Source organism: Cyprinus carpio, chromosome B23, assembly GCF_018340385.1.
Source record: "Cyprinus carpio isolate SPL01 chromosome B23, ASM1834038v1, whole genome shotgun sequence".
Taxonomy (NCBI): domain Eukaryota; kingdom Metazoa; phylum Chordata; class Actinopteri; order Cypriniformes; family Cyprinidae; genus Cyprinus; species Cyprinus carpio.
In genome coordinates, this window is record NC_056619.1 from 12,289,362 (window position 1) to 12,316,136 (window position 26,775).

Consider the following 26,775-nt stretch of genomic DNA (forward strand, 5'->3'; position numbering starts at 1 on the left):
ATATATATATATATATATATATATTGGCCAAACTGATAACCTCTTAACACTGAGATTTCATCATACTGTTCATCCTTTTGAAAAGAAAGGACTTATTGTAATGGATACAAAAATCCACTGTTCCATAAAGGTTTATTCGTTCTTTATATATATATATGTTTCTACATATGACAAACCCATGCAGAATTTGTTACAAATGATTAAATATCTATTTAATAACATGTAAAATCAGTTTAATAACATGTAATCCTCTTCTTTGAATGTCTCATTGTTATTTCAACACAGCTTCAAACAGCAAAAAATCCATTCAGGTATTCCATTGATTCATGTTTTGTAACTGAGAGAAAAGCAGTTTGACAAGCTTCCTCCGATTTCTCCTTGTGTTTCGTCATTCTTTGGAGAACACCACGTGTATGCCACTGCAACAGCGAACCACAGATGTGCAGAGCGGAGTGATGAAGATGTTAACCACACTCATCCACAGTGACCTCACACAGGCCAGCTGTGAAACACCTGGAGACAGGGCATCACACACCTGTGGCAAGAGACAGCACTTTTGATTAACACGTTTCATTCCATTTATGTAACAGATTGCATAAATGATCGCCAAAATGAGCGTACCAGATGTGCATACAGGCCAGTAGGGCAAAGAGACCGCGACGGAGACATGAGAGCGGAAGCGCGCAGAGAGCTGTGAGGCTGCGGTAACCCCAGAGCCGCGCGCACTCGAAACCGACGCCGCTGTACACCCACACGCGGGCTCCGCCAAAACATCGCTGAACTCTATCTGGTGGTGTCACAATGAAGAGAAAGTTAGTGGCACTTTATTAATGGTCATGTGGTTTTCACTTAAAACCTCCCATAAGAGGAGACAGCTGTGTTCACCTTCAAGTGTTTGTTGAGGCCACAGGGATCCCTGACCTCACCCTGAGTGAGGGACGAGGTGGAGGAGAACTGTGGGGAGGAGGCGGAGACGGGTGGACCTTCTTCACATCATCATCATCAATATTACACTCCACCAAATACTCGTATGACATCATACTGACTGCAAAGCAGAGCGCACTCTTTGTGTCTTTTGTGCAGTTTTTCATAATCATCAGTGCAGAACCAAACAGTACAGTACCGAGTATTTTTATTATTATTATTATTATTATTATTATTGAATAGGTTAGGTTTTTACTAGCGTAACTGTGGGTTAAATGGGTTAGTTCCAGTAGAGAAACTACAGCAGTGGTTCTCAACATTTCTGAGTGCTGGATGTGCTAGATACCCACAAGATATTCCTGATACTTCTTTTACAAAGACAGATGCTCATTTTCACACGTTTTATTTACAGAAACTTAAGAGTGACAATATAAATTAAATTAAATTAAACAATTATAAATAATTAAATCTTAAATAATTAAATCTTATTCAATAACTGAATATTGTTTATGTTTTACACTTTTTCAGTACAATTTTACATGATTTTTTTTTTAGTTAGTGAAGACATTGTTATTAAATAGCAATATCTAACCATGAAATAAAATTTGATATGATTTGGCTTGATATGGATTCATTATATAAAAAGAATTGAATATCTTAAGAAATTATTAATTCCTTTACTTTCCAGGTCTATAAATCATAACTCTGAACTCTGAGATATTGAGAACTTGGTTTTTAAGTAAAAATGGCAGTTGTTACAGGAACAAATTTAAATAAGATAAATTGTTTTAGTATATGTCTTGCTATTTTAGCTGTTCTTGGTGATTTTTTAACCTTGTTTTGTCTTATTTTCAATTATTTTGAGCCATCTTGCATCCCCTTTGGGAGTGTGCTGAGGCCTCCTGTCAGCTCCAAGCCCCACTGAACTACAAGCACATGTGACAAATATTAACTCAGATCAGACAAGACACGCCCTGGCAACTCCTGCTTACTATTACTCACTCATTATAGTACATCATATTGTAATAGTAGTACTGAGCAGTGATGAAATGAACTCATCAGTACAGTATGGTTGTAAATGTAAATGTCACCATCATTTCATATAGAATTTGTTTAAAAATTAACCTAAAAGTATTTTGTAAAAAAAACAAAAAAAAACAAAGACTGCATTTAATTTTAATAGTCATTAATTATTATTATTATTATATAAGTTTATATTATTTAATAAAGAATTACCCATGAATGCTATGCAAAATAATTTAAGCAATAATGAATATTTATCACTTACCCTATTCAATAGTCTTGGTCCAAAAATAAACTGTAATCCTGTCCAGGTCAATAAAGCAAATTCAGTAAAAGCAACAGTTTTGATCAATCTGACAGACACTGATAATCTCCATAAATTTTCTCGTTGTCCACATCTAACAGATGAATATGTGGCCTGTATCAAACTATTTCAGGAGGGGACCGTCTTTCAGTGCGGAGGTGTGACCTCACTCTTTCTGCCTTGTGTTCTCTGCCATAGTCTAGTGTGTGGAAGTGTCTGTACCCAGTGAAGAATTAGCAGATTGAGTGTAGAGTTATTTTGGGGAGAGGAATGGAGAGGGCACCACTGATCAGGTTACGGGACAGGCTAACCCTCCTCACAAGCAGCCAGTTTCCTCACATATCATCTCATATTTAAAACAATTAATAACAACCCAACTAGCATTTCAAGAGTAATTATTATGCATGAAGAAACACGCGGCAAGCCGACAGTATTTTAGAATCTATATCATTTATTTAGATATTATTGTAATCCACACATCAATGATGACACCATCTACCAGAGACGCACACTGCTAAAGGGAATGCATGGGTGACGGGCTGGACGTCGAGGGAGACCGGTGACCAGGGGCACTAATGTGCAGCAAAAAGAAAGTGAGTGCCATTGTTCTTTCCTGCAACTACATGTGCTATTTCACAGTTTGATCTTTTCTCCAGTCAGTTCTCAGTTGGACAGTTCCTGAGCTGCTCTGAGTGGCACTTGTCTTCACAGTTGTCTTTCCAGTTTTTATATGTGACAGAGAGAAAATGGAGCTGTAGGGGTAAAAGCAGCTACAGAGCTGTGCTTATTTTGGGCACTCCACCTGTTCCCACGTGAGACTATCCACGTCAGTGTTTGCATGCATGTGTGCTGGTTCCTTTATGATAGAATGCTTTTTAAAGAATAATATATTGTAATGCAAATAATTGTAATAGCAATGCAATAAAAAAAAAAATAATTAAATAGCAAATGATACAAAAAACATAAATGAGTTTTCTAAAAAAGAAAAACCAGCGCATTTTAATATTCATCATGTCGTACCTTGAAGTATTTGAGCTATGCACATCAAAAAGCAACAAAAAAGCACTGAAAATAAAAAACTAAACACAGTGAAGTAGAATCTTGGTTGGCAAACATCTGAGGATAACATCGGCCTTCAAAAATCTCTTGCTACATTCAGGGTGACACGTCTATTTCTAAAATAACAATGTGGAGTCTGTCTGTCATGGACGTCATTCCCACAGTTCACTTGTCCATCTGAATCTATGTGCTTTGAGGGACTCAACACTTGTTTTCTGGTACTCCATGAATACATCATCAGCAGATACTTATGTTTCTCCAAATGAACACGGTCTACACTACAGTCAAAAATGTCAGACACATCGGACATCACTGCGATGGATGATTAGTTAGGAAGAGGGAGATTCTTGAATGAGGACCAGATTAACTGTTGTCAAAGCTAAAACACAACTAATTAAAAAGTACAACTAATAATAGGATCAATGACTTGGTCTTACGTGAAACAAAACCATATTCAGTCACTGTCAAATCTTTTGAATACACTTTAGTTAATAAGGCGTAAAGAGTACCATATACTGTATGTCTGGAAAAATATATTCATATCTGTGATGAGTTTGCTGTTCCCCCACAACGCTCATACTCAGATTCACTCGTCTATCATCCCTTCCTCTCCCTCAGTCCTGTTGGTCTTGGGCTTTGAAGAGACCTCTGCTGCGCAGGCTGAAGCCTCCCTTCTTCACCGGAGGTCGAGCGGCAGCAGAGGGTACTGAAGGGACAGAAGCGGGAGGAGAGGAGGGAGGAGGGTTCGAACCCGAGGCTTCCAGAGGCGGCTGACGGGACAACAGCTCCTTAAACACTGAGTTCATCTGACGACTGACCTCCTGTGAGAAAGAGAGAAACGTTTATTAATACATAAGGATATCTGTTTGGGTTTACAAGTGCTACCTCTTCAAATTCATGGATTGAAACTTTCATTTATTGTCTAAGATAATATTCCTCCCATGTAGGCATGTAGGTAAGGTATTTTTGGTACTTCTACTGTAATGACAGAGCTGCTTGTTTTTTGTTTACAAAGTATATTCCATAATATTCCAGAGATATAACTAGAACTATGTATATTCATCATAGAAATTCCCATGACTTCTTAATATTTTATTAATTCCCACGACTTTCCCAGATCTAGAAATCACAATTATACCTTTTATACCCAGAATATGACGTTAGTTCATATCTAGATTGTTAGGTTTTGATGGATAATTTAAAATCTTTAAAGCCATCTTGCGGCTCCTGAGGAATTGCGTTGAGGCCCCCAGTGGGGCCCATCCTCTAATTTAAGGAGTCGTTGAGGAGTTGACTCATTTAAATGATTGTACTTATGAGTGTTGAAATATGGCCAAAGAGACAAAAAAAGAGATCTGAATCCGGGTGTGTGTTCACGGTGTGTGTGTGTGTGTGTGTGTGTGTTCACTTTGGATGGGTTAAATGCAGAGCACGAATTCTGAGTATGGGTCACCATACTTGGCTGTATGTCACGTGACGTCACTAGATAATTCAGATTTTTAAGCCTTCATGCAGAACAATTTAGATTCATTATATAAATTGCCGTAACTGCTAAGATTTTAATTACATTTCTATGACTCTCCTAAGCCTGGAAAAAAATATTTAGCAATTTCCTAATATATCCAGAATTTCCACAAGTATGAAAACCCTGGTATGTATTCAAATATGGCATGGACAGTTCAGGTTTGATGACTGATGTGTTAAATTTTACTATACATCTGAAATTTGAAAGCTACAATAAGAGGGCAAGATTGTCAATGAATAGTGATTTAAATTCTGTTCATCTCATAAAGCTATCATATGGCAAATTAACACATGAATATAGACCATGAGTCATAGGGCCTATTTTTCTGGGGCTTTACGGTTATTGTATGGTTCTTTTTTATTTTTATTTATCTAGCTTGTCAGACCTTGCTTACTTGCATGTTTTCACTGCACATGAAGGAGTTCTTCAAGACTCCTCATTCTTAGTAAATCAATACAGAACTTCAATTTTTGAGCATAGTATTCCTTCAGGGGAAATATCAGTAGAAGAATCAGACCTTGTCAATATGCACTGTCTGTCTGTCTGCTGGTCCTCCAGCTGGCCTCAGACTGTCTAAAGTGTGTCTGCGCTCCTGATGACTAAAGAGAAAGAAAGACAGGCAAATAAGGGAATAAAAATGTTCAATTGCTTATAACAATATACACTACGTTTCAAAAGTTAGTGGTCGGTAAGATGTTCTTTAAAGAAGTTAACGTTCACCAAGGCTGCACTTATTTGTTTCATCTATCTGCCTTCTTCAGTGTAACAATTCACTGTTTCTCAGAAACAGAAATGAAGAAATGGTAAACTATTACACTGAAGAAAGCAGATAGCTGAAACATTTGTGATACAGTTTTTATTCTGTGCTTTAAAGGGATAGTTCCCCCAAAAATGGAAATTCTGTCATTAATTACTCACCCTCATGTCGACCCTCCCATAGACAGCAAGGATCCTAACACGATCAAGGTCCAGAAACGTAGCAAGGACATTGTTAAAATAATCCATGTGACATCAGTGGTTCAACTGTCATTTTTACGAAGCTACAAGAATACTTTTTGTGCGCAAAGAAAACAATAATAACAACTGTATTCAACAATTCGTCTCCTCTGTGTCACCCTGGCACCATTTTGGTAAATGTGATATTTGTTGATTTTTTAGTGGAAGTAAACGGATTTGTTGTTTACACTGTTTCGGCTTTGATCTGAACAAAAACAACATTTCCGCATGGTGCTGCATTCGTCGTTTACGTTCAGTGCATACTCACCAAAACGGTGCTATAGGGTGACGTGGAGGAGACGAATTGTTGAATAAAGTAGTTATTATTGTTTTCTTTGCGCACAAAAAGTATTCTCATAGCTTCGCAAAATTACGGTTGAACCACTGATGTCACATGGACTGTTTTAACGATGTCCTTGCTATGTTTCTGAATCTTGATCATGGTAGTATCCTTTCTGAATATGAAAGGCTCAGAGAGCTCTCGGAATTCATCAAAAATATCTTAATTTGTGTTCCGAAGATGGTCGAAGGTCTTACGGGTTTGGAACGACATGAGAGTGAGTAATTAAGGACAAAACTTTCATTTTTGATGAACTATCCCTTTAAGGAATTTTTTTAGAATGCAGACTTTTTTTGAACTTTCTGATTAAAAATACAGTAAAACAGAAATTGTGTCATTTAAAAGAACTGTTCTATATTTTGAGATATTTAAAAATGTATTCATGTGATGACAAAGCTGAATTTTCAGAATAATTACTCCAGTCTTCAGTGTCACATGATCCTTCAGAAATCATTCTAATATGCTGATTTATTGCCCAGGAAACATTAATTATTATTGCCAATTTTGAAAACAGGTACTTTTATTTTTACAGGTACTTTTTTTCAGGATCAAAAAAAGGATTATTCAGAATTATTTGACGAATTGAAACTTATTTTAAACTGGACATCTTGTAATTTATTACACTTTTGGACAATATAATGCATTCCTGCTAAATAAAAGTATTTATTTGCTTAAAAAAATAATCTTTTTTGATTTAGCATAAACACTGTCATCTCCAGAATAATTCTGTAAGCTTATTGCGGTTTAATGGTGGTCATACACTCAGATAACTTCTCATACACAAGACCTTCAGCAGCTGGTACCATCAAAACAACACCTTCTGTTCTCCTACCCTGAGAATTGGCGTGCAACTGCAGTTGTCTGAGGAGGAAAGATGAGTCGTCCCTCAGGCACCTGCATGATCTTCCGGATGGGGCTTCCACTCCCACTGTTGCCTCCACCCATACTGCTGCCTCCGCTGCCTGTCCTCTGCCGGCCGGGCAAAGACGCGCTGTCACTGTTCACTCTCATACTGGGGAATGACAGCAAACACGGTACAGTAAACATCTCACTGGGCCTGTGACGAAGATTCAAGGTCCATTATTATCAGCGGTCTGATTAAATATACCGAGTGCTGTGTTCAGGCAGCTGCTGTTCGTCTGATAGGTTTCCTGTGCTGCCTCCTCTGGTGTCCTCCTTCTTCCCTCGTTCTTTACGCTCTGCCCTGAGGATGAGAAGACAACAAGATGAGGTCTCCAAAGCTAGTGGTCAGGTTATTGCTACCAAGATATTGTTTAAAAAGTAAATCAATATGTTTATCTATTATGATTTTCCTTAGTCACATGTCTCTGCAATGGTTTGCTAGACTTAGTTAGTGTAGACACCATATATAATTTGATGCAAACAAAAAAGAGATGTGAGGAACAGAATCAGTCCGTTCAATGGGTCTCATAAATAAAGCACAAGCAGAATTTCTGTGTAAATCAGTCATAAATCCATTCTTATGTAAATGGTTGCAGTGAATTGAATGTGACAATTTATGCAAGAATGGATTTAAAAATTGTGTTTCTTCTTGTGTTTTATGAATGAGGCCCATGGACTGTACTTGGTTGTGTCTGTGTCAGGTTAAATATGACATCTATTCTGAATAAAACTATATTCATGACAGAACTAAATAATTTATTGTGCTTCTAATCAGTTTTGTTTTCACATGGTAATATAAAAGCAGGATTAGTGCACAAATAATTAATCATCACAGCTGTTTTGGTTAGCAAATTATACTCATTAGCTCTGTTGCAAAACCTAATGAGTTGCCCATAGAGGCAAGATTCATTACTGAGAGAATACTGATAAAAATAATTCAGAGTAATAGATTTGGGGTTGGTAAGTTTAAAAAAAATCGTCCTTTTTGAAAGACTCTTTTGAAAGACTTGGTACTCTTGTGAACAAGCAGAGAAGACTGACATAGAACATAAGGAATTGTTGAATAAAGTCTTTAATTTTGTTTTCTTTGCACACAAAAAATATTCTTGTAGCTTCATAACATTAATGATAAACCACTGATGACACATGGACTATTTTAACAATGTCCTTACTACCTTCCTGGCCCTTGAATGTGTCAGTTGCATTGGTGTTTATGCAGGGTCAGAAAGCTCTCGGATTTCATCAAAAATATCTTAATTTGCGTTCTGAAGATGAATGGTTTCATGGGTTTGGAACGACATGAGGGTGAGTAATTAATGACAGAATTTTCATTTTTGTCGGGATTTTTTTTTTAAACCTTGACTAGGTTTTGAAACAGAGCCACTGTAATAGTAACATTAATGAAATGTTTGAAGGAACCTCATCAAGTTTATAGTGAAGTTTATGTCTCACCCCTCTATCACACTGATGTACTTATGGGGGATCAGGCCTTTTACTCCTCCTACTTCCCCTCTCCACCAATCAGCAGAGGCCTTGCTGTGTAGTAGGAGGTGGTCACCCTGCTTGAATGACAGCTCGGCTGCAGAGCGTGCAACATAATCAAACATGGCCACAGCCTCCCACTCTGCCCATACAATGCACACACACAAACACAACACAAAGCATGGCAACAAAAATGCCACATATGCCAAAATCCAACATGGAATGGCCACAATGCAACAACAGGACACAACAGGAAACCCAGCATGGAACACACATAGACACATTTAGATTAATATTATTACATTAATAATTAAAACTTGAAAGGTTTAAAAAATATATTGGCATAATGTATGTGTTGTGTTTTTTACCATCTTCACTGGGAAGATGTTCAGCGTCTCCCTCGCCCTCCTCTGTGATGGGTTCACTGGAAAAAGAGGTTGGAGTTACTTGAAAGGAAAAAAAATTCCGGTAAGAACTGCTCAAGGGAATATTTTGCTGGAAAAAAATGCTTAATCCAAGATGGTCATCCAAGACGTAGAGGAGTTTGTTTCTTCATCAGAACAGATTTGAAGAAATTTAGCATTACATCAATTGCTCACTACTGGATCCTCTGCAGTGAATGGGTGCCATCAGAATGAGAGTTCAAACAGCTGATAAAAACATCACAATAATCCACAAGTAATCCACATTACTGCAGTTCATCAAATGATGTCTTTTGAAGTGAAAAACTGTGTTTTTTAATAAATCCATCATTAATGCATTTAACTTTAAACCATAGCTTTTGGCCAAACCACAAGTTCATAATCCATAATAACGCTTCCTCCAGTGAAGAAGTGCATCCCCTTTTGTCCTCTCACATCAAAAAGATATTATTACAAAAACATCTTTTAACTTCACAAGATGTTAATTAATGGACTGGAGTGGTGTGGATTACTTGTGGATTATTGTGATGTTTTTATCAGCTGTTTGAACTCTCATTCTGATGGCACCCATTCGCTGCAGAGGATCCACTAGTGAGCACCACTAGTGATGTAATGCTAAATTTATCCAAATCTGTTCTGATGAAGAAACAAACAAACGCTTCTTTGATGGCATGAAAGTTGAGTTAAGTTTTTAGCAAAGTTTCATTTTTGGGTGAACTACTTCTTTAACTATTCTTCGAAAATTACGATTTCTTTTTAGGACATCCAAAAATGATGACAATTGATATTTTTGGCTTAACTCTCCCTTTAAGACTCACCAGTACTCCTGCTCTAGAGTCATGCATTTCTCATAGACGGGCCCTGGGAGCTCGGACGGCCCCGGGAAAATGCTCTCATGATGGATGATCATGGTCTTAACAAGGTCATTGATCTGAGGTGCCAGTGTCACTTCATCACCACCCATCTCCACCCCTCTGAGCAGACTGGGGCCGAAGCACACGGCCAGGTTATACGGCTGCATCATGTTCTCATCACTGTACTGAGAGACACTGAACAGACACAAACAAACAGGTTATGAACTGTATCACTGACCACCTTAATCAGGTTTAGAATGATTACAAAGGCCTTTAAAAAAAGAGAGCAGGACTCACTGATGAAGGAAGGCAAAGAGATACCGCATCACTATGATGACGGGTCTGGGGAAGGACGAGACTACGGTCTTAACCTGCGCTACTTTTTCTGTCATGTTTTCCATCTCTGAGAAGAATACAAAGTTTACAGAATTTAGTCAACATACTGGAATCAAAACTTTAAAAACAAAAACAGTACCGTAACTCTATTAAAGTGTTATTTCAAGTCAGTAAGAGTTTTTGAAAGAGGTCTCACATGCTCACTATGGCTTTATATATTTGATAAAAAATACAGTAAAAACAGCAATACTGTGAAATTTTATCATGATTTGAAAAACCTGTTTTACATTTTAATATATTTTAAAATGTAATGTATTCCTTGTGATGGTAAAGCTGAAATTTCCAGTCTTCAGATGCCACTGTAGTTTGATATGTTGCTACCTTATGCAAATTATATGTCCAAAGACTGAAAGTGCACATAATCACACAGAAGCAGAGAGAACACATGAAAGGCATCTTACGGACACACTCCATGAGCTGGCTGAAGCTCTGCTCAGGAAACAGAGGTTTGTCTAGACCTCTGAAATAGAGCTTCAGAACCCCTGCCACTGAATCAATGTCACTCTCGCTGTCAGTGAGCGGGTCCTCTCCTGCAAAAAAACAAACAAAGAGCAGTCAGAGAGACAGAAAAAAGGGCATTTTTGTTTATAAATTCAATTAATATTTATATATTTTTAAATACTGTATGATAATATATACTACTATTCAAAATGTTGAGGTTGGTAAGATATTTTAAGCTTTTTCTTTTTTCAAAAGAAGTATCTTATGCTCACCAAGGCTGCATATATTTGCATTTATAAAACCAGTAATATTTATTTGCAGAAAACTAGTTATATTGTGAAATATTATTACAATTTAAAACATATTAATTTAAAATTATGATTTGCAAATGTATACTTCTTGCTACAAATTTATGTTAATACACCTGTATTTATCAATTTGAACATGACTGTACCTGTTTCAAAGGCATCCCTGATATGATTGACTTCAGTCTGTGATCCAGGAACTCTAAAAATGCCTTCATGATGCAAACCTGTTTAAAAAAGCATTACATTCATTTTCACACACACACATAAATACTTTATACTATTACTACTTATGTTAAAGGTGTCACTCAGTAAATGTTGTTTTTGTTGCACTGGCCAAGCGGCATGGTCTATCTGATTCATTTTTACTTTTATTAGTACTGTAGTCGTCATCATATGTGATTGTATTTCATTTCATATACATGTTTTTAAAAAGTATTGTTTCATTATGTGTAAAACCTTTTTAATGAGGAAAAATGACAGAGCCTAAACTATAACAATGAACAGTTTTACCGTGCAGGTTAATAAAGCGAATGCAGCTCTCCACCACCAGGGGGATCTGTTGCCCAGAGCTCTGATAGAAAGAATGAAGGGAAATTGGGAAAACAATTATGCACATCTGAATAGGACTAGAGTTGTATAAACATCATGAAAGGAATAAAACAAATATACATATGAAATACAGTGAACAAAGATCGAGAAAAAGAGTGCAGAATGCGCAGAAATACATTTGCCCACACAAACAGATGCATGCATGACAGGGGAAACAGCTGTACCTGAGTCCTCGACATCCGTCTCCTCCTTCTACAGTCACAGGCAGCCAAGCAAGGAAAGAAAGAGACAGGAGGGATGTATAAAGGAGGAGTAGATTGTGTGGCATGACCAGAAGGAGTGTAACATGAAAAATGGGGAGAGAATAGCAAACATTAGCAAAAGCAGTTAGAAAAAGGGGAGAAAATCAGGGTGAGGGAGAAAGACAAAAGCAGAGAACAAGGAGTTTAGATGAAAAGCAACATGTCAGGGATGCTCTGTTTTCATTTAGATCTGGCTAGATGGGAATAATGTGCTTAAAGGGATTCTCCACCCCAAAATGAAAATTCTGTCATTAATCACTTACCCCCATGTCGTTCCAAACCCGTAAAAGCTCCGTTCGTCTTCGGAATACAATTTAAGATATTTTGAATGAGAACGGTAGGCCTGTGACTGTCCCATAGACTGCCAAGTAAATAACAGTGTCAAGGTCCATAAAAGTATGAAAAGCATCATCAGAATACTCCATCTGCCATCAGTGATTCAACCGTAATGTTTTGAAGCGACGAGAATACTTTTTGTACAAGAAGAAAAAAAAATTACGACTTTATTCAACAATTTTTCTCCTCTGTGTCTCTCCACATTAGCCTAGCACAATTTTGGAGAATCTGAGCTGAACGCAGGCAGCTTACGCTCTTCTGTGTCAGCCGTGCCATAAGGATATGTTTTCTATGTATATTTATGCTTTGATTTGAAGGAAAATAGCACATCAGTGCAGCGCGGCTGATAAAGAAGAGTGTAAGCTGTCTGCGTTCAGCTCAGATTCACCAAAATGGTGCTACGCTGATGTTGAGAGACACAGAGCAGACAAATTGTTGAATAAAGTCATTATTTTTGTTTTATTTGTGTACCAAAAGTATTCTTGTCACTTCATAACATTACGGTTGAAACACTGATGGCAGATGGACTATTCTGACGATGCTTTTCATACTTTTATGGACCTTGACACTGTTATTTACTTGGCAGTCTATGGGACAGTCACAAGCCTCAAGGTTTTCATCCAAAATATATTAAATTGTGTTCCGAAGGAAGCTTTTACGGGTTTGTAACGACATGGGGGTAAGTGATTAATGACACAACTTTCATTTTGGGGTGGAATATCCCTTTAAAGACTGCATTACATTAGATTAGTCCGTGTATTCTTATTTATATGCTAGTGTACTCTTGGACACTGACAAAATACACTTTTAGCAGATAAATAAACTACTGTTCAAAAGTTTGGGATCAAAAAGTTTTATTAAGCATAGATGTATTAAATTGATCAAAAGAGAATGCTTTGTAATGTATTTTATTATTTCAAATGATGTTCATCTCATTTACAAAACAAACTAAAATAAAACTGTTTTCAACACTGATAATAATAAAAATGTTTGTGAACAAATCAGTATATTAGAATAATTTCTGAAGGGTCATGCTACACTGAAGACTGGAGTAATAGTATTGTAATAATATTTTACAATATTACTGTTTTTACTGTATTTTGGTCAAAAAAAATGCACCCTTGGTGAGAGTAAGAGACTTCCCTCAAAAAAAAAAAAAATAAAACTTTAAAAAATTTAACCAATCCCAAACTTTTGAAGGTTGTGTACATTTAACTTTTTATCCTTTTCTTACAGGAAACAGATTGATGCATTACACAGATTTTTGTCCAATCAAATTCTGTCTAGAATAAGAAAGTCCCTCACCAAAAAGCATGTCACTTTTTATTTATTTGTTTTTTAAAGGAACAATTTCTTGACTATATCTCACCCAAAACTATGGTTGTTACAAAATGTAGGATCTTTTAGTATCAGAAACAACATGTTAGCATGTTAGCTCAACGCCAACCATATTTCTAAATCAGATTTCAATCCACTTAGCCAGAAAAATGTCCATTTTACTGGGCTGCACCCATTGATCAACCAATCGAGACAAAAAAAAAAAGTGTTGTTGGCAAAGCAGTCCTGTGGCCCTGACTGCATTATCCAATTATTAGCGGTGTAACGAGAGTGCACATCTCATAGATTTACTGTCCACTTAAGATGAAGAGATACACCAGCCATTGCTAATGCAGGATGTAGCAGACACTGTTAGACACTCCACCACAATAGAATAAAAGTGTGAGAGAATGGAAGTGAGTGGACGAGAGGAGAAGGAAGTCATTTCTCAAGGCGCAGAGAGCCAGATGGCAGAGCAGTGCTCTACAGGCCTGAGCTCCCAGGAATAGAGAGAGACACGGTGGGAATCTCAGAGAATAGAGAGCACCCTGCTGGAACCACTAGCATGACTGCTCACCAGCATATGCTGTCTGGTGGATGCTGGCATCCCCAATAGGTTTCTTAAATAACTTAACCAGTGAGATTACCACCGCTGACCAGCTTCACCAGAAAGTCCATGCTGCTTGATCTATTTGACCTTCAGTGTTTGCTTTACTCAAAGCCAACATTAATCACCCCTGACTAGAATTGAAATGGAAAGTTGACATGAAAGTTCAAATATGAGTGTGACATGCTATATTGATTTTGAATGTTTTTTAATGCTTTTTAAATTCATTTGTCACACTGCAGGACTACTTAAGTGAATTTGATGTTGATTTAAAAAGGTAAAAACCTACATAATAATGTTTAAAATGTTTATTGGTAAAAAGTTTGGAATAATTGGAATTTTTTAATGTTTTGAAAAGAGATATCTTATGCTCAATAAGGCTGCATTTATTTGATCAAAAACAGTAGTATTGTGAAATATTACAATAACCATTTTCTCTTTTAATATATTTTAGAATGCAATTTATTCCTGTGACTGAGTTATTATTGTTATTCAGCAAGCATGCATTACATTGATAAACAGTGACAGTAACAGACATTTATAATGTTACAATCTATTTCAAATGAATGCTGTCCTTTTGAACTTTCTATTTATTAAAGAATCCTGAAAATTTTTTAATTATGAAGCAAAAACTGTTTTCAACATTAAAAATAATAATTATTAATAAAAACTGAGCAGCAAATAAGCATTTCAGAATGATTTGTGAAGGATCATGTCACAATGGAGACTAGAGTAATGATGCTGAAAATTCAACTTGCCATCACATTAAAAAATTTGTGAAGGATCATGTCACAATGGAGACTAGAGTAATGATGCTGAAAATTCAACTTGCCATCACATTAAAAAAACTAAAAAAAAATTTTACCAAATAAATGAAAAAAATTCTCAATTATTAAAAACTTAACTGGTAGTGTAATCTGTTCCATACACATTTATATTTAACTTATTTCTTAACTTATTATTAACTCATTTTATCTAAAAGTTTCTTGTTAAAAATGGTTTTGCACATTACTGGTCAACTACCCAAGTGCATGCTGGTCTAAGCTGGTCTTTTCAGCAGGGTGGATTGTTGGTGGTCTTCAAAGGACACTGCTAATGAGCAAAGGACATCAAGACAAGATAAGCATGATGGTGCAGAATTTAGTGGGTATTATGCACAAGCTGTTACGGCCTCTATGCTTTAACAGCTAGGATATTCACTCAAAAAATCTAAAGTATGAAGTCTGGAGTTCCCCAGCACTATCAGAGAGCCACATCTTGAAAGAGCGCTGAGTCTTATTTTTAGTTTGTAAAACACTTTGTCAGCAGAGCAAATGAGAGTTAATTAAAGGAGGCATCATATGTGGCTAATAAAATCCCATATGCTTCTCTAGAAGCCACAAGTGTAATTTTAAAATCAAATACAGGAAGCTCCACCAATCACACAGAAATAGAAAAAGTGACAAAAGAGCACAAGAGCAACAACCCACTCTCATCATGATTATGTAAGATGTAATTAAGAAGTAAACTGATAAAGATGCACTTACACTCTCAATCTACTTATGGTATAATATTCATATAAAAATATTTAATAGACTAACTTAATTATGTAAAATTATTATTATTATTCTATACAATTGACATATACATATATATGTATATAAACAAATACACACATATATACATATATAATTATTATAACATTATAACATATATATATAACATTATAACATATATATTTTTTTTTTTTTAAATTTTAGGATTAATTTTTTTTATATGTTTTTTTTTTTTTTTTTTTTTTTATATATATATATATATATATATATATATATATATATATATATATATCCAAGTGGAGAAAACAAGAGAAAAATGTAAATGAAAATTCCAGATCTACTGAAAAACTGGACAGTCACTGTTGAGCTCTTTTGACTGTATTTTCAATGAGAAGCAAGATATGCGATAAATACGAGCATCACAAAGCATTTCACTGAGGAAGAGGCTTGGATAAGCATTCAAACAATGACTGCAGTGGATCATATGAGCACAAACATGCACAAAAATATGCATGCCTCCACTCACACACACAGGTGAACACACATTTTTGTTGGCTAGCACATGGATTATTAGGCTGCACAGATGCCTGGAGAGGAAACTGTGAGCGCGTCTGTCTCACCCGATTTAATAAGCAGCCATGTCACTTTATGGAAATAACATAGCATGTCATTTCAAATAAGATTCAATCATGCAAACCATGCCAAGGCTTCTAATCTTACTAGGGGAGCATGAAATTATCACATTATCTCCAAATATGTTATTAATATCTAACATTCACCTTGTAGATTTGCAACCTGACCGGTCAGAACAAAAGGTTTTGATTCACAAATAATCATTAAGAGGCCACATTAACAAACCATTTACGTTATTGTGTCACAAGCCATAATCAGACAAAGGGGCAGCCATGCTTAAAGCCATACCAGAAGTATACAAATGCAACACACATGACCAGAAGCACAATGTGTTAAGGAAGCCATGGAGGGAATGGAGTTAGAGGAACACAGCAAGAACATTACAGAAATCTGTCTGTAACAGATCAGAGGGCTGTCAGCTGCAGGGCTATACCTGAATGAAGGAGAGCATATCTCCAGAGAAGAGTTTGTGGTTGTACTGGGAGCAGGGCCTGGCTTTCCGCACACGCACTGCCCTACCAGGTTGCATTCTGGGAAATATATACACCGGCACTCCACTGTGACACTATGGCATCAGTGTACTCATGCAAACATGCTAACATAACAGTAATTCACACAGAACAGACAACACAACAGAAACGTACTCTAGAGCATGCATACAGTTTATGGTCAGTACACACTATTTATCCCACAATGAGTTGTTTTAGCCTCATTATGAAATTGATTCGTTCGATCATTCGAGTCGTTTAAACTGATCGTTAAATTTCTCAATGGAGCCGTCTTAATTTCTGCTGAACACGCAAAGACCGTAGGCCAGCAAACAAGAGCAGATGTTTGCCGGATTCGGCCAATGACTGTGTGAACAGCACATAGTGACAGAGAGACAGATGGGATGGGAGACGTACCTGGAGGGATCGCTATCAATGGCCTCAGCTGCAAAAGAGACAGAGGGAAAATAAGGATAACGGTTAAGTTGACAGTTACTCCATCACATAGTTTCCACCAAAGCACTATAGTTACTAAAGTTACTGTTGCACCATTAAAACTGTTGCAACTTTTATTGTGATAAGGCACCTTACACCATCGTACCCTATATTTTATTAGGGCACAGCGACAAACTTCTTTCACACAAGCTTTTTTTTAATTTCTTTTCATTCTTAGTTGAAGAGTTGGTTAGTTACCTTTCTGTATGGCCTCTTTAACTAGGTCATGCTTGGCTTGGAGTTTGGAGATCAGAGAGCTGCCACTTACATGCTCCTTCACTTTCTGAAAAAATAAATGTATTGGATACATGTAACATGAATGACTAAGTTATTGTTAGCCATCAAGGTATTTACTTTTCTGCTGTAAGATTTGCATGAACATTATATGGCCAAAAGTATAAGTATTGTTCAGAAGTTTGTGGTTGGTAAGATCTTTTAAATGTTTTTGAAAGAAGTCTTCTATGCTCGCCAAAGCTGCATGTATTTGCTTAAATACAGTAAAAATAGTGAAATATTATTACAATTGAAAATACCTGTTGTTTATTTGAATATATTTTAAATTATCATTCATTCCTTTGATGCAAAGCCGAATTTTCAGCATCATTACTCCAGTCTTCAGTGTAACTTCAGTGATATGATGCTTAAGAAACATTTCTTCATTATTAATGTTGAAAACAGTTATGCTGCTTAACCATGATAAATCTGATGAATAGAAAGTTTAAAAGAACATCATTTATTTGAAATAGAAATCTTTACTGTTCTTACTGTCACATCTTTAATGACTAGTAGGTGGTGTCCACATATTTTTGGTCACAAAGCATATCAATCCAGAAGAAGAGGAGGAGATCTTACTGTGAAGTAGAAAGTCTCTGTGTCCTGTTGATTGGCTCTGCGTTTGGCGAGGCTGGGTTTGGTTCCTGTGCCTTCACCTGTGCTCTCCACTGATGGGGTGACGGAGGCATCAGGGGTGGGGTTGCAGTCATCATCACAGACGCTCTCCAGAAGATTTGAGAGTGTTGTCTTAAGTGTCTTACTGATCTGAAGGAATTTCACAGGTTGGAGATATATGAGCATCAGAAAGGGGTTTTTCACAAATTCACTTGAGAAACCGAGTGTCAGAGAGATGCACAGTACTGCTATGAGCATCTCTGAAGGAGCGTAGCACAGATTTTACCTCCTCAGTTTCCAAGGTAACTGATGCCAGTCTGGACTGAAGCTGCTGGAATCTGGTCTCGAGCTCATACCTCACCTGGCCTTCTGCGCTCACCTCACACACCTGTCACATGCACCAGATGGTTTTATTATACATAATGATGGCCACTGTGTTAAGATCACATGATCAGCTGAATACTACTCTTTTTAACTTGGCAACACCTTAATACCAAACAAAAATTATTATTATAATTTTTTTTTTTTTTATGTTTTTGAAATAGATATACAGTATTATTTTCATCAAGGCTGCATTTGTTTGACCACAAATACAGTAAAAACTGGAATATTGTGAAATATTATTACAATTTTATATATTTTACATATTTTAAAGTGTAGTTTATTCCCGTGGTCATTCTCATGCATCACCTGGTCTCCTTCGTGGGGCTGGTACTGAAAGCGGAAGGGCAGACAGAATGCTGTGTTATGGGCTTGGAGCAGAGCATCTCTATCCTGGCCCTGGTTGAGTCCAGTCACCGCTGTGTCTAGCTGCTGAAGGCCATTTTTCATATTCTGGACGGTTCGGTTTCTGTTGGAGAGGTAACCGCGTATAACCCGAGACACAGACAGGTGGTACCCCAGATCTGTGCACTGCATTCAATATCAGCCAGATGGCAAGACAAAGACAAGAAGAGAAAAGTACAGTCATTGACTGTTCTGATTCACACTCACTGACTAAACCTGCTGTGATGTTCTTGACTTGACATGTTCTACAATGTGCCTCAGGCAGAGGGAATAACAAACCATCAGACACTTTTGAGAGCTGAAGATATCAATGCCACAAAAGACTACAGTACCAGTCAAGAAGTAGAACAATAGTGAAGTCGTTGAAACTATGAATTGACACAAGTATGGAAATGATCTAGTGACTTCATGAAGTGCATCCTGGGATTCTTTTAACAATACTACCGGGGTTTATATGTATGCTAGACATGTGTCGGCTCTTTTCCTGCACTTTACCTGCATCAAAAGCTGCTTAAGACCATGAGGAACATAAATCAGTCAAGTGTGATTCTCTAGATCTCTCTCAATGGACACATTCCGTATATAGTAAATACATTAGATAAAATGCTCTGTGCTATTTTGGTGAGGGGTCAATTTGAAATGAAAAGGGAACTAAAACCTAATGTCATCAAATAAAGAGTGTCTAGACAGATGGTAATGGGACAGCAGTGTTTTAAACTCACATCAATCAGAGTGCAAATGTCCTGCAGATAGTACTTATTCATGGAGGCATTAGCTGCTGCCATGTTGAGCAAGTAGTCGTTACGAGCTTTAGTGCACTTCAGCTGTGTTTCCTGTACTTTGCCTTGTCTCTGTAAAGAAAGCAAACATACAGTGGAAACTGGGGGGTTAGATAAAGTGAGATATTGCTCTTCCTGTGCCATCTTCACAGAGCAAAGCTCCGGATGTCACCGTTTTTCATTCTTACAAACCACTGATTTTACCTTCTCCATCAGTCTCTCCATTTTTTTCACAGAACTGCGCCTCTGCCCTCCTGATTGGCTGAGCCCCAGATCAGATGACTTGCCCGTCTGTTTCTCCTCCAGTCGTGTGGCCTCTTTGAGCTTACCCTCAGCAGCCAGACAGTCAACGTGGTACTGATGGTAAGTTTTCAAAGCCTGTAAGAAAGTAATCACTTTTACAACATGTACAGCAAAAAAATTATTTTCTTAATTCATATTCATTAATCATTTTACAATAGTTTCTAAACATCCTTCAAACACCGTAAACTTTACTCCATGGGCAAATTATAATTTTTTTATTTATTGTAACATAATGAGACAGATAATGTTTAGCTTATTGTTAGATTAGTCAATAAAACAGGATTTATAATAATAATAATAATAATAATAATTTTTTAAATATAATTATTTTATATAAGTATTATATTTTTTTTTTACTCCATGGTCATATTTTTTATTGTTTTGACATAATACACCAGATATTTTAAGCTTATTGTTAGATTTACAAATAAAACAAAATCAAAATATATACTATTATTATAATAAAAAATAATATTTTTTTATATTTTTAAATAATAATAGTAATTATTATTATTATTATTATTATAATATATTTTTATTTTAATTTTTATTATTGTTATTATTTTTTTTTTTTTTATTGTTTTTTTTGTTTTAAGTTATTTTTTGATATATGTTAATATCTTTTTTTATTGTTTTTAACATAAGCTAGATATTTTAACCCTATTTACAAATAAAACAATATTTAAAATATAATAACATCAATAATAATAATTATTATTATTATTATTTATTTTGAATTATTATTGTTGTAGTTGTTGTAATAAACATGATTATTTTTATTTCATGGGCAAATCCTTTTTACAATTATTGTTTAACATAATAAGCCAGATATTGTCATCTTATTGTTTGAGTTATGAATAAAACAAGATTTATGTTATGTAACACCCTCAAATAAAGTTCTATTTTTAATTTTATGATCAAGCTTAGCGTATTTATTTTTAGTGACATTAAATACCTTGACTGCAAAAAGAACATACACGCAAACATTAAATCGCTGAGCCTTGAGCCAAGACACTTGTGGTAGGCAAGCTGTTTGTCTACTGGAGGGTAGAGAGCACACAGCTGCTGTCAGCCGGGGTCAGTGGGCTTGATCTTGCAGCTCTGACCCGAGCACAGCTAGAAATTAGCTCTGGAAAGCAGGGGGGCATATGGGCTTTTTGTGCTACAGGATGGACCAAAATGCATTGTAACTTAAGGGTTTATAGAAAGACAAGCAGACACATTTAATCATGAATGCATGAGCAAATATAGGCATCATGTGTTATTCAGTCAAGTTTAATCACGCAGTCTCTGGCCGCAGAGAGATAATGTAATTCAAAGCTGATGCCATTTGGACTCTATTTCAGTTCACTAGAGCGTGTTCCTCCGTGTAAATTTAGCATGTTCACAGCAAAACAGCATCCAACCTACCGTCTGCAGCTCTGTGGTGACTTTCAAGAGCTCATCCTGCATCTGGAGTCCCACATCCTTGCTCTGAAACAGAGAATAAGAATCAGTGTTAAATAAGGAAGATTGTTTGGCTGTGTTTTGTGTGGGAGTGTTACTGCGGTAAATAAGAGGAGAAGGGAAGGAGGGGATTTAGATGTCAGATCTGGAAATAGAGTGGAAGAGAGAGATTTCTGTACCCGTTTTGCCAGGCGCTGTGTGTCCTCTATGCAGTGTGAAAGCCGCTGCGTGAGTGTGTTGCAGCAAAGCTCACTCAGTGAACTGTGATCTCGGCTCTCCTGCCTGGTCTGGGTCAGCAGAACAGTCCAGCACTGAGCCACCGACAGGTCCAACTGCTCCTTCCTAAAGAGAGACAACAGCAGAGAGAATGAAAGAGAAGGTTAAAGTTTCAATGTAACAGAAATGGTGACAGATCTTCTATTCTGTATTATCGAGAAAAAAAAAAAAATGTAGACTTGGTTCAGTTGTTGACAGGATGGAGGCAGATCTGAAAGTGAGCATGCAATTAACTGAAAATAAAAGAGTGTGGTTTAAGTGAACTAAGTGTTTAAAATCTGGCATACATCACCAGAGAGAAGTCTCTTGTTTCACCAGAAGATCCAGTTTTGATTATTCAATTAAAAATTGAGGTGAAAATTTCTAAAAATGAAAACTGAAATTGTTTACAATAAATTTTGTGTAAATTTTCATTCCATGACAACTTTTAATGCCAATGTAAGTACACTCAATAATACTATATAATACAACGGGTAAAATAAGTATTGAACACATCAGTTCATCTTTCACAAACTGTGAAACAAATAGTTGATCGTCAACAAATAGTTAATATTGGGTACACTTATATATGTGACGATCGGTTGAGATGCTAAACAAATCGCAATTCAATTAGGGGGAGGAGTTTATATGAATGTTTGTCTGAGGGGAACTTACTGTCTTTAGAAAAGTTCAGATGGTATTTTGTCTTTTCATCTTGCCTCTGTATAATGCATATTAAAGATCATAAGTGCAGCTCTGCTTTGTTTACAGCAGAAACCAAGGAAACGCTTTAAGCTCCACCTGCTGGCAGAGAGTGAATCTGCGTCTTGTTCAGCTCGTCTGCTGAAGTTTCATGCAAATATTTTTATGTATCATTTCACAAAACTGAAGTCAAACCATTCTGTTTTTGCTTCAAATTTCAAAATTATACAATCTAATTTAAATTAAAAACTGCTCATGTTGCATGTATGCAGCATCTTTGTTTGGATCATGATTAAAATGCAGTGGTTGCCTCTAATTTTAAATGGAAAGAGCACAGAGAAAGCCATAATTTGTTTATATGAAGAGATTTATTTTATTTGTGTTACTTATTTGATTTAGAGCATGCTTTAATTTAAATTTCAATTTAGTTAGTATTTACATTTACATTTTATTTCAATTTTGTCATTTAGCAGACGCTTTTATCCAAAGCGACTTACAAATAAAGACAATAGAAGCAACCAAAACCAACAAAAGAGCAATAATATGCAAGTGCTATATTAGTATATTATTATAGTGTTATATTTCAATTTCACAAAGAAATGTTCAGCATTTTGTCCAAGCAATAATAAAAGGACACATTTAATTTATAATTTGTCTTAAATCTCATTTTGTAAAGTAATAAAATAAAAAAATCGTGAATCGAATCGAGTTGTGAAATCAAAATCATGAATTGAATCGAATCGTGAGTTTAGTGACTCTCTCACTAGAGCTGCATGAGTCTGGATATATAGAAAATCACAAAAAAAAATTTCAAACAGAGATCACGTTTCTTCCACTATTCTGAACTTAAGAAAATAATGTCTCATTTACTAGAGGCTGTGACATAATATTAATTGCTACAGTCTATTTAAAAATGTTTAATCAATTTGCATGAAATATAACATATAATACATATTTAAAATGTATTTAATAAACCAATTTTCTTTAATTATTAAAAAATAAGTTTGAATGAATGATTCAATGACACACTCATAAATACTTCACTTGTTTCATTACTGGTCTGGATGAATCAGCGCTTTTGAACATATCTCTTGAATGAATGATTCAATGACAAATACATTTTTCACAAGTCATTTGTCGCCACCTAGTCGTAAAACAATGTAATTGATACAAACTTTATTTTAAGAGCCAATTACTTTCAAAAGGTGATTTGCTTTATTTCATCCCAGTATTTCTGTGATAATGATTGTTATACAAAAATAATACTTTGTGTTCGAAAAGACCGTTGTGAAGCTGTTTCTTACCTAAACATGGTAACTGCTCACTGTGTCAGTGGCAGATTTGAATGTTCTGATGTGACTTTGTCATTAAAAATGAGATTGCATGGGTGTTTGAATCAAGATTATGAACTTTTAATGATTAATCGTGCAGCTCTCTCACTGACAGAGACAGTTACATTTGAATGACCCAATGTGTTTGAATGATTCAGTTACAAGAATGATCTATCTATCTATCTATCTATCTATCTATGTATCTATCTATCTATCTATCAACATGTAGCTATACAACACTAGGTCACATCTCAGTTTGACTTCATCAGTGCTAAAAGCAGGATGAGTACCTCTTGGTCTTCACAGTGAACCTCTCGCTGAGTTTCTCCAGAGAGCGTGCATACTCTGCCTCAATCTCCCCCCGTCTGCGCAGGTACTCGCTTAGATCCTGCAGCTGCTGTGTCTTGACCTCCAGCTGCGCGTCTAGGATTTTTAGCTGCTCTGAGAGCTGACCCCGCACCTCTGAGCAAAGAGAGAGAAGGAAAAGAGATCACATATGGATGGTTTTCAGCACAAAAAGTGGCGTGAACTGATGACTTTGTATCCCCCTGCACTAGTGTCCCTGGCCTGGGGCTGAGAGCTGATTGGATGAGGGAAGACAGTATCCCTAATACTGCCTATAAATACATCACAGAGCAGGCCTACATCTCACACATAGAACAAACATTACATGTAGAGTCTGTACTACCTAGTCAAGTGAAAGAGATAGTTTTTACCTTTGATTTGTGTCTCATACTCCGCCAGACTCCCCTTTTCCTTTCGAAGTTTTCCATGTGATGTCATGTTCTCCTCCGCTGGTGTAGCGCTCCTGTTGACTTGTGATCACAGTCTGAGATGATCACGCAAAGGTTTTGCTCCTCTTCAAAAAGAAGCTATTCCAATTTCAGTATCGATGTATTGTTTTGCTTTGTTTTTTTTTTTGCAAAATGAGTTATATTTGCATTATAGTGCAGAAAGGCATGCCACATTCGGTCTGGAGTTCATACCGAGCTACAAAAAAAAAAAAAAACCTTTTCAGTCTTCAATCTGTGCCCTCAGCAGAAACGGAACAGGGAAGTCTCTGTGTGCACGTGTATGTTTGAGTGTTTGTGAACACCGAGGGAGTTCCAATCCAAGCAATTCTCTCTCAGCACTGAGTCTGTGCATTTAAAGGTTCGTTTTCAGAGCAGAGAACGTTGCAGGGGCCTGATAGTTTTTTTTTACTACTCTTTCCTGAGACTGTGGTTAAATGTGATTGTCCTTCCCTGGAAAAGACAGAGGAAGAGAATTATGGTAAGAGAGGTGTGACAAAGACAAAGTACAAGACAGAAACACACCATAAATGGAATATGGAAGTAAATGCAAGTTAAGAGAGACAGGAGAGGAAGAGAGATGTTACTTTAGTATGACGTGTCTCTGGCACTTCCAGACGACAAAAACGGTTAAGCGAACAGAGAACACCTGCCCACATCCTGTTTGTCTTCTATGATGTGTGTTATTCAGAAAGATTCTCACATCAAGAAATCCTGTCAATCCTAAATTAACCATCCACACATTTAACTGCTTCTAAAAACAAACCTCTTCAAGTTCTCAACAGGGTTTACTTTAAATGATTGTCAAGTGGCAACCCAACAAAGTACCAAAACTGTATTTAATTTTGCACAATGCAACCTGTCCATGTTGGCATCTGCCTAGTTTGGCTTCTTCCACCAAGTGACAGATGAATTTGCATCAAAAATAGATTCTAATTGAACACACAGTCTTTGATATCAACAACAAATGATATAGCAACTGTTTGTTTCTTCCTTCTTATGAAGTCTGTTTATTTAGCTAATCTAACATTTAATTATTTGCATTTAGCATCTCCAATGCTGCCTACAATCCAATCAGACAAACCTGTGACCCAATTTTTGGTCGCAACCCACTGCTGAGTGAGAACAACTCCTCTAAAGCATGAGCTAATAACTCAAATTAAAGGCCTTTAACACGTCAGAGAGGGAAAGGAGGAATTTTTAGAAGCTCTGACTCTGTCTACGTGACTGATTGTTTGTTGTAGGACGGCAGGCTGAACTGTGCTAGAGTTCCTGTGAGTTGCGCCAGTGATGGCCGTTGGTCTCATGAGAGGGTGGAGGGACCTGAGTCATCAAGGCTCTCGGCACAAACACACACACTCATAGTCAGACCAGAGAGTGCTGCTCAAGCACTGTGCATTAAGAATTTAAGGTACCACACATATATGGTGGGTAACCTGAGAAACACGCACAGAAATGTTCTGCACATTGTGAATTAATGGACATATTTACATAAATGGGTTAAAAGGTTTCTTATCATAGTCATTTGTCTAATGTGTGCACTTAAACTTGCTGGTGTGCATATATGTTTTAGGTCAGGGATTCCCAAACGTTTGTAAGCCAAACCGCTAAAGAGATATGAGATTTTTAGGTTTGAGATGTGATATTTTATGTTATTTCAACAGTTTAATAGCACATGCACATGTTCATGTTTCTCTGATGTTGGTTAATGCTCACAACATGCACGTCGTAAACAAATAAAAAACTAATATATATAGATAGATCTGATGGATTTGTTTTGTTTCACTTGCATGGAGAACTCCTTTGAGTGCATGATGTTGGTTCACAGCAACAGCTTCCAAATTCAAATGGCACACTTAGAATCAACTCTACAACTTTTACCTGCTTAATTGATGTAGAAATAACAAAGGAATAGCCCACATCTGTCCATGAAATGGCTTTTGAGTCAACTGTCCAATTACTTGTGGTCCCTTGAAAAAGGGGGGAGGTACATATTAAAGAGCTGTAATTCCTTAACCTTTCCTTACCCTCAGATTAAAGTTCAGAGTGTGCACTTTTAAGCCCATATTCATTATATAACTGTAACCTGAATACGTTTTGGTCAACAGCTAAAATAATAAAAATTCTGCCTGTGTCCAAATATATATGGATACTTATATATGTAAACGCACACACACACACACACACACTGTAACCCGAACCTATATAATTATTATTGGGATACATTAAACAATTAAACAATTTCAGTCTTTCTA

The 26,775-nt window shown here is 36.5% G+C and overlaps 1 protein-coding gene and 1 pseudogene across 3 annotated transcripts in view; both read right to left on the bottom strand.

Moving 5' to 3' along the window:
• Window positions 1-163: 163 nt before the first annotated feature.
• Window positions 164-1,040, bottom strand: LOC122141984 (annotated as a pseudogene).
• A 1,642-nt stretch (window positions 1,041-2,682) lies between these two features.
• The window catches only part of LOC109088167 (SLIT-ROBO Rho GTPase-activating protein 3-like), a 29,558-nt gene continuing 5,465 nt past the window's right edge, over window positions 2,683-26,775 (bottom strand). Inside the window, exons 2-24 of one of the 3 annotated variants that reach the window (XM_042751063.1) lie at window positions 24,446-24,973; window positions 24,020-24,191; window positions 21,621-21,783; window positions 21,406-21,468; window positions 19,897-20,070; window positions 19,636-19,764; window positions 18,818-19,039; window positions 18,414-18,515; window positions 18,092-18,277; window positions 17,438-17,522; window positions 17,162-17,189; window positions 11,751-11,778; window positions 11,488-11,548; window positions 11,124-11,201; window positions 10,630-10,758; window positions 10,130-10,235; window positions 9,797-10,027; window positions 8,925-8,980; window positions 8,527-8,698; window positions 7,280-7,375; window positions 7,004-7,183; window positions 5,353-5,434; window positions 2,683-4,131 (exon numbers count right to left, since the gene is read on the bottom strand). In XM_042751063.1, the coding sequence (XP_042606997.1) occupies window positions 3,925-4,131; window positions 5,353-5,434; window positions 7,004-7,183; window positions 7,280-7,375; window positions 8,527-8,698; window positions 8,925-8,980; window positions 9,797-10,027; window positions 10,130-10,235; window positions 10,630-10,758; window positions 11,124-11,201; window positions 11,488-11,548; window positions 11,751-11,778; window positions 17,162-17,189; window positions 17,438-17,522; window positions 18,092-18,277; window positions 18,414-18,515; window positions 18,818-19,039; window positions 19,636-19,764; window positions 19,897-20,070; window positions 21,406-21,468; window positions 21,621-21,783; window positions 24,020-24,191; window positions 24,446-24,512 (2,817 nt within the window). In that variant the 5' untranslated portion in view covers window positions 24,513-24,973 and the 3' untranslated portion in view covers window positions 2,683-3,924. Of the gene's footprint in view, window positions 4,132-5,352; window positions 5,435-7,003; window positions 7,184-7,279; window positions 7,376-8,526; window positions 8,699-8,924; window positions 8,981-9,796; window positions 10,028-10,129; window positions 10,236-10,629; window positions 10,759-11,123; window positions 11,202-11,487; window positions 11,549-11,750; window positions 11,779-16,689; window positions 16,787-17,161; window positions 17,190-17,437; window positions 17,523-18,091; window positions 18,278-18,413; window positions 18,516-18,817; window positions 19,040-19,635; window positions 19,765-19,896; window positions 20,071-21,405; window positions 21,469-21,620; window positions 21,784-24,019; window positions 24,192-24,445; window positions 24,974-26,775 lie in introns of all 3 variants that reach the window. The other 2 variants (XM_042751062.1, XM_042751061.1) reach the window with 2 other exon arrangements.